The 8272-nt window shown below is 42.3% G+C and overlaps 1 protein-coding gene across 5 annotated transcripts in view; it reads left to right on the top strand.

Annotated features, from left to right (window-relative positions):
- rbpjb (recombination signal binding protein for immunoglobulin kappa J region b) overlaps positions 1-8272 on the top strand; it is a 55172-nt gene that overhangs the window by 38780 nt on the left and 8120 nt on the right. For 2 of the 5 annotated variants that reach the window (XM_016671065.1, XM_016671066.1), the window contains 4 exons: positions 3946-4057; positions 4518-4613; positions 7363-7528; positions 7927-8101. In XM_016671065.1, the coding sequence (XP_016526551.1) occupies positions 4525-4613; positions 7363-7528; positions 7927-8101 (430 nt within the window). In that variant the 5' untranslated portion in view covers positions 3946-4057; positions 4518-4524. Of the gene's footprint in view, positions 1-2479; positions 4058-4517; positions 4614-7362; positions 7529-7926; positions 8102-8272 lie in introns of those variants that run through there. The other 3 variants (XM_016671061.1, XM_016671062.1, XM_016671064.1) reach the window with 2 other exon arrangements.

Here is an 8272-nt window from a genome sequence, read left to right as displayed (position 1 = left end):
GCCGCCATCGATTATGACGGGTCTGATCTCCGCTGAGACTTTCCTGTCCACAAGCCTGTGTGGAAACGAGCTTCTTCCTCACAGTTTGTTTGTGGACGCTCAACCTCCCCGAGAGGCGGGACTTCTCCTCTTTCCTCAGTCTTCGGCTCTGAAAACGCGACGCGCCGAACACGACGCCGCTGCAGGTTTTCGGAGCGTTTCGTTTGCCCTTCAGTTCGCTGCGAGTCATTCAGCGCTCCATGTTGCCGGATGCTGCGGCTCGCTGCAAAGCGCTTGCATGTGTTTCGCCTTTTTTGCTTGTCATCTTTGTTATTTGGAACAGGTTATTGGGTTTTGCGTGCGCACATGTGCTCGGCCTTCGCACATGGCTCTCGGCGAGGAAATTGAGGGGTTGCACGTTGCCTGGAAAAGCCGCGCTTTGGGTTTTGAGGGAAAAAAAAAAAAAAGGGGCCCCAGCACCTTTTGATGTGTCCCCCTCTTTATTCATGTGCTGCCAGTTCCTTGGCTTGCAAGTGGCCCTTGGGTTCATGTGATGGTTTTTTGATGGCCCAAAATATGACAGACGTGGAGCTCTCTCTCTCTCTCTCTCTCTCTCTCTCTCTCTCTCTCTCTAAAACGGTCCGCTTTAAATGCAGCTTGTGGTTGTACCACTGTGCATCGTGATGTTCTACTCTTTTGGGTTTTTTTACTTCTCAATTCCCCATTTCTAAAGGTTTCGCTACATCAATTTTCCACTTTTAAACGTGGCTGGATGACTTTCTGTTTGGCATCAGCCCTGACCTCAGAGAGAGTGCATCATCCCTTTCAGGGTCTGAAGTTAGTCCACAGAGAGGGTTGCAGGTTTGAATCTGTAGGTGTGTGTGTGTGTGAAGGGGGATCTGTGGAAGTTGTGCAGCTATGTTGGTGTGGATTGCCTGACGAATCGCCCAGCTGTCACAGCAAAAACATGTCAAAACCTTTTTTTTTTTTTTTTTTTTTGTGTAGATATAGTTGAGTATTTCACATACTACACACATTTTAACTCTGGTCATTACTTGGGCGTTTTATGGACAGGATTTAAACTGCAGGAGAGGGATGATGGACAAGCGGGTTTGAATCTTTGAGTTGCACGTTGCATGTTTAAAACTCCGTTTAGCAGCTCAACCTCCATTTTTCTAGGAAATGCACCCCAGTTGCGCAACATTAATCACTCAAATTAATCAAGAGATTATTCAATACAGTATTGATTGCTAATATATCGGATAGCTGCAGCACTAATTGCGCCGTACTTGAGCTCAGTCGGTTGGGCAGATTCAGAACGTCACAACCCGATAGACAAATAAACTGTTGTAGGAAAAATCTCTACTGCTTTTGACATCAGTTGGTGTTGAAAATGTTAAATGTTAAAAATGTTTTCCCTTGTTGCTCAGCGCAGTGTTTTGTTTCAAAATCCGTTAAGGTTTGGGAGGTTCAATCAGCGGGGCTTCTGAAGCTAGTTGAGCTTTTTCACTGTGCATGACTGTAAAAAGGTGCCCACTCTCTACATCTGTGTGTGTGCGTGTGTGTGTGTGAGGGACAGGGACAGTCCCTCTCTGCTTTAGCTGCTGTTGCGGATGAAAAGCCAGATGCCTTGTCTGCTCCTCTTCATCTCAATACTCATTTAACTTACCTTTGCTGACACACACACACACGCACACCACAGTCCTTCTGTTTTTTTTGTTTTGTTTTTTTTACTGGTATGTGTTTGACACTTTTTTTTTTGGTGGTCTCACCTCTTGTACATTTCCCCTTTTTATTTGTTTTATCTGTTCTCCTTTTCTCTGTTTCCCTTCCCTCTGTCCTCTTCTGCCTCTGCTGGAGTTTCTTCTCTCAGAATAAACATGCAAATTTCCTTTAAGCACAAAAAAAATTACAGCTCTCCTTCCCGTCATTCTGCTATTGCATCAGATTACTTGTGATACTTTCTGTGTTTTCGCTTTGCTCTGCTCTGACAAACTTGATTCATACTTTCTGGGGGGGATAGGAAGGGTTCTTTATAAACAATTTGTGCTTAATTTCCTTAAAAAGCTGGATGCATGTTTTTAATTTTGCATGCAAAATTTCAGGAACATGTCTGTTTTTTTTTATGTTTGTCTACACACTAGTTTTCCACAGGAAGTTGGTTTGTGAGCTGGTCACTGTCTCACTTCTCCTTCCGTCTTTTGCGCTAAAGGAGATGCTCTGAGTGAGAGGCGGCCGATCAGCCAGTTCATCCTAGAAACACCAGATTTGATCTGATTTAGTTTTTATATATATATATATATATATATATATATATATATATATAAACTAGAGACTGTTGCTGTTCCCTCCATGAAGTTGCGATCACAACTTTTTATCATTCGCAAATTTTCTGCGGACTTTCAATCTTTACCAGTCATCGCACCTTTTCTGTAAATCTTACAGAATTAAGATTTACAGAAAAATCTTAGCATTTTAGCCTTTTAACTGTATTTTCTACTTTTTTGACCAATCATTGACTTTTTTTTTTTTAGTGTTCTGTTTGATTTGCTTCTCCTGTGCATTCAGTTCATGTTAACTGGAATGACCAATATTAAATTTTTCAGGGCAGGGTTTGATTTGTATTAAGACTGCCATTTCAAGAAGGTACTTAGAAATGTTATTTGCATGTAAAATATAAGTTAAAATCTTTATTAATTTTTTGGGGGAAGTTTGCAAGATCATGTTATGGCAAAAATAAAGGTTTAAAAAAAAAGTGTAACTTTGGCCGAACCTTTAAAGACAGAAAATGCAGGAAAATCTGTAATTTCATGCCGCAACAGTCAAAACCATGAAGGGTCTGGATAACGACCCTCGGAGGGAAAGCTTCCTTTTGGACTAAAGCCGATCTGTCTCGATAGGCGAAGGTCGCGCAGCGGTCTGGTTCTGGTTTGGTTTCTTGAGCAGTGAAACGGTGTTAACCAAAAGCCAAGAGGTGTTGCACACAACCGAGCTGACACCAGTTTCTTATTCTAGCAGCATGCAGTAGTCTGGAGGAAGATCTGAAGATATGAATACAAACATATATTCTTTAACGCCTCATCACAGCTGCGTCCTTCTCTAACTAAAGCGGTGGTATTTGAATCTGTCAGACAGTGAAGGGATGAAAACATCAGTCCCTGACCTTTATAGGTTTCACACCAAACATCAAGACAAAGTTTAGAAAAAAACAAAACACCTGTTGGTGATTTCTTTAAAGAATTAAGAAAGTAAGCATTGAAAAAAAAAAAAAAATCTTATTCCCAGACTTTTCACATCCCGTTGTCTAAAGCAGTGGTTTCCAAACTGTCCTTCCTTCCTTTGCTCTTTCTTCCCTTTCCTTTACCTTTCCTCCCATTTCCCTTAATTTTGTCCTCCCTTCCTGTTTGTGTTTTTTGTCAGGTTTCCTATTCCAGTTCTTAATATTTTTGCCTTTTTGAATGAATATGAAGGACCTAAAATCTGCAAAGTTAATATTTCTTTGAGAATTTAAGATAAATCATTTTAGGGACCTTGATAAATGGATGCTTCAGATCAGTTCAGCTGCCTGTTCTTGTTTATAAAATTCGGCCAGTCAGTAATACAGAAATTACTAAATTCTGCTTTGCTGTCAGATGGAAATATCCCATGAAAATGTCATTAGAGTGAAGTAAGAAAGCCTTCTCTCGTCCATTATGAAATGGATAAACCGCAATTTGGACTTCCTCCTCTGCTGCATCCCCTCAACTCCCCTAGCGTGCACACGCGCACGCACACACACGCGCACACACAGAGCGGCGCTCTGAGGAGGCCCCATACTTTTCATAACAAAGGCTCTGTCAAACTCCAGCTCCGAGCCTAACGTTGCAGACTGGAACGGCGTTTGTGTGTGTGCATGCGTGCGTGCGTGTGAGAGTGTGAGAAGACCCTGGCGTGTCAGGTGTCACTGACATCTGTTCATGTGTGCAGCATGAGTCAAGGTGTGATGCGGCGTCTCCATCTAGACGCGGTCTGTGCCTTTTAAGGGGCAAGAAGCTCCGAATGAGGAAAAAAAACTCCAAAAAACAAGAAGTTTTTGCTGGTGAGGTCAGCTTTGTTGTTGTTTTTCTCCCCTCTCTGTCCTTCCATTACTCCCCTCTCTGTCTCTCTCTCTCTCTACATCTTCTGTTTCTCCTCCTCGTTCCCGTCTCTCGCTCCCCACCGTCCCCCTGAGCCAGGCTTTGAGAGTTCAGCCCACCCCCACACGGACACATCTGGGGGAGAGCAGAACTTCTTGGCAAGCGCTCGAGTCTTTTTGTTGGGTCATCCTGAGTTCACTGTATGCATTTCCTCACCTCAGTCTGATTACACGTGTGACACTTGTGCATTCGCTTCGGGGTTGTTGTTTTTTTATTTCTTCTCAACCTGTATGCTTTTTGATGAATCATTGCAACTGTAATCCAAAGGAAAAAAAACACAAAAACAAACGAAAAACCTTTACTTTCCAAGTGACGAGGTCGATGTCGGTGATAAAACTTTAATGTTTCTGTTTTGTTTTGCAGAGAAGCGATGAGGAATTACCTAAAGGAGCGAGGCGACCAAACCGTCATGATCCTGCACGCAAAAGTTGCACAGAAATCCTACGGCAATGAGAAAAGGTGAGCCCCCGATCGACGTCGGCTCTCTTCGTCTCTCTCTCTCTCTCTGAACGATCGTCGCACTTGGACGCCACGCTGCCGTGAGAAAGCAGCCATCGCAAAACAAAACCCATGTAAAACCCCCCCAACATCTCTGAAAAGAGCAGGCGATCATTAGAGGGATTAACACAGACTGGGTGTTATGGATTAGTTCGTCCTCGGGATGCTGAAAACAAAACTCGCACCTCCAGTTTTCCTGGGTGGCGTTTGAGCTCACTGTGGGCTCGTCTGGGTTTCTTGGCATGAACAAAAATCTATTGTTTTTTTCCAAACGTTTTGTTTTTCCCAAGTTGCAGATGAAACGCCTAATAAAGCTCTATAAGTGTGAAGGTTTTGACTCGGACGTAGAGCTGCAAAAAATGCATTTTCGCAATTGACAAAGGAATACTTTGACACAGTATTTGAAAGGATACGATCAGGGCTGCACCAATAAATCGCCCCCGATTTCCTTCATTTTTTAGAGATCGGCAGTCGGCCGTTGCTTGCGTGTAAAACCAATTCTGTCCACCTCAAAAGAAAATTAGCGCACAAGCTTTCGTCTGCACATAAATAGTTCCAGGAGTTATCGGGATAATCAATAATACTGTTGGTTTGAGATCATTCTTGTGCAATTCAATGATAATGGCATGCTAATAACACAAGAAGACATTCTCAAGGATCAATAAACTTTCAATTCTAAAGAACATTTAACACTGGAAGTGGAAGACATCTTAAATATCCAAAATAAATAAACAAGACAATAAATAAAATTAATTATGACGTCTCTCCAAACAAGTTTTAAGTTTTCCTTAAAAAAAATGTTTAGCTTAGACCAAAAGCACCAAACTGAAGACTTTTATCATCCAGAAAGAAAGGAAAAAGATATAAACGATAGATCGTGCCAATGGAAATGATTGAGTTTGTCTTAATTTATCATGCAATTGATTGATTTTATTGATTATTGTGACAGACAATGCAAACGTCTACCCGGGTCATTCAGAGCAGCTCGTGTTTCCTCCCGTCATACTTCAGCCGATTGCCTCCGTTCTACGCTGCATTGATGCAGTAATTCAAGCAAAACAAACAGAATTGAACCGACTTTCCAGAAGCGGGTCGTTTTCTGTATGCACTGTGGTGCGATAATCTGATTCATCGATCAGCCAGAGTGATCAGAACTACCAGAACATAAAAGCTTGGAATGTTTCACTCTTTGTGTAATGAATGTGTGTGTTACATGACAAAAAAAACATTAGTTTGTACAATATCCAGGTTTGGCGTTTTCTGCTCCAGTTTGCGTAATCTCCTAAACGAAACCGTTTCAAACTCGATTTTCCAGTATTTTTTTTTTTTTTTTTTTTAATCTCCTAAACGAAACCGTTTCAAACTCGATTTTCCAGTATTTTTTTTTTTTTTTAAGTAAAAGCGTCAATTGTTGCCGTGTGACGGACTGGAGACCCAAACTCCGGCTCTCGACTATTGTATGAACACAAACAAAGCAACGTTTTCCTTCAGGTATTGCACTGATCAGTCTCGACGGAGAGCATGGAAAACGCATTGAGCTGAAGGCAGCTAGAGCTGGAAGTCGAACTCCTCCAGAGGGAATGTTTTGGGAAATCGGGAGGAATTTCATTGGTTGGGTCTAAGCTGCAGAGCCTGTGCTGCCGTCAAACTTTTCAACTCATCTTCTATGCAACACATGTAACTGCACTTCAATCAGCAGCTGATGCAACACCTCCTGTTTTTTTTTCTCTTTTTCTTCAACTCTGCTCTCTTGAACTCTTCTCTTCTTCCTCAAATCCTTCCTGTAACGCTGCGCTTCACCTTTCCACCCCACGCTGCAACTTTTTATAGCCTCCTTCCCCCCCGAAACGCTGCGCGTCTTCATTCCGCTGCTCTCTGCGGCTCCGCTCCGTTTTTTTGGCTTTGCTTGCGACACTGCTTGCAATCTCATCAGGCCGCCTATCTCTTGGCAAATCAAACGTTGGACGCCAACCACCAAGAGCTGGAAAAAGATGAATTCCTCAGATAATAGTCTTTGTCCAGCAGGACTCTGCAGGATGCTGCTTTGTTATCAGGTTGCACCTCTCTGCATGGCACTTTCAGTTTTTTTTTTTTTTTTTACACACGTGCCTGAAGGGTGGAGGTGAACGGAGAACCTTAAAGTCCCCCCCACCCGTTTCTCGCCGCTTCTCGCTTCTTCTGTGCTTTTTATAGGAGGTGAAAGTAGACAAACACCCACAGAGACGGAGTCTGGAGTTGCGAAACAGCCTGCTCTCCAGTTCCACATGAACCCAGTTCGTCCAGTAATGAGCTCGTTTTTTTCTTTTTCGACGGTTTATTTGTGCAGGACTAAAATGTCTAAAATTTATTTTGAAATTTAGTTGTTTTTGTGTGTGTGCGTGCGTGCGTGTGTGTGTCTGCACGGCAAAGTGCAACAACTTTTGAAATAAAGTTGCAGATAAAAATATTGAACCAGATTTTTTCTTTCCACTGCAAGAGAGAGATGACACTAGACTGCCCTCTACTGGTGTGAATTAGGATGCACAATATTTGGTTTAATTTGACCGAAATTCCAAGTAATTTGACTTAAAATAATTATTTTTATATTCGAGACGTGAATAAATGTTGATTCTTAAAAGCTCAAAAGCATATTTAGAGAAGGTTGTCTTGGAAACAGAGCTGCTTTGTAAAAAAAAAAAAAAAAACATGCCACACGCCTCATTGTTTCCAGGTTCTTCTGCCCTCCTCCCTGCGTCTACCTGATGGGCAGCGGCTGGAAGAAAAAGAAGGAGCAGATGGAGAGAGACGGCTGCAACGAGCACGAGTCGCAGCCGTGTGCCTTCATCGGCATCGGCAACAGCGACCAAGAAATGCAACAGCTCAACCTAGAGGGAAAGGTACAAACTACACAAAACGACGCTCGGGAGAAGAAAGTGTTTACTCTGGATTCCTCCAAATTCGCACAGTGTGCACCTTATATATGCAAGCTGAAATGAAGGACTCATGACAAATTGCAGCCTTCACAATCTGACAGCCTTATTGGATTAACCAATATTTAGACTTAGAAGAAAGTCCAATGAAGATGCTAAGAGGAACTGTGGATTCACTCACTTTTGCAGCCGATTAGATTAAAGGAGATTCTGAGTAAATTCAGAACAACAGTTCAAACAAACATTAGATATGAGTTTTCAGTGGATTTATCTAAACATCCGGCGGCAGATAAATGAACACGAAAGCATAAATCTGACGCTGACCTGTCGGCTCACTAATCGAACGATTCACTATTTCTCCTCAGAATTATTGCACAGCCAAAACCTTGTACATATCCGACTCCGACAAGAGAAAGCACTTCATGTTGTCCGTCAAGATGTTCTACGGCAACAGCGCAGACATTGGCGTCTTCCTCAGCAAGAGGATCAAAGTCATCTCCAAGCCCTCCAAAAAGAAGCAGTCCCTCAAAAACGCTGACCGTGAGTTGGACGAGTTTCCTCTTTTTTGTGTGTCTTTGTCTTTGCCGTCGGTTCACCGATGGAGCACAATCGTCGAATCTGTGTTAGTGAAAAAATATATTTTACTTTTCTAGCAAAAACAAGTCAGCACCTTGTTTGTTTTTTAGGATTTCTCCTACAGACTGAAGAAAA

This window comes from Poecilia formosa, unplaced genomic scaffold, assembly GCF_000485575.1.
Source record: "Poecilia formosa unplaced genomic scaffold, Poecilia_formosa-5.1.2 Scaffold41, whole genome shotgun sequence".
Classification (NCBI taxonomy): domain Eukaryota; kingdom Metazoa; phylum Chordata; class Actinopteri; order Cyprinodontiformes; family Poeciliidae; genus Poecilia; species Poecilia formosa.
This window is presented reverse-complemented; position numbering and strand designations above follow the sequence as displayed.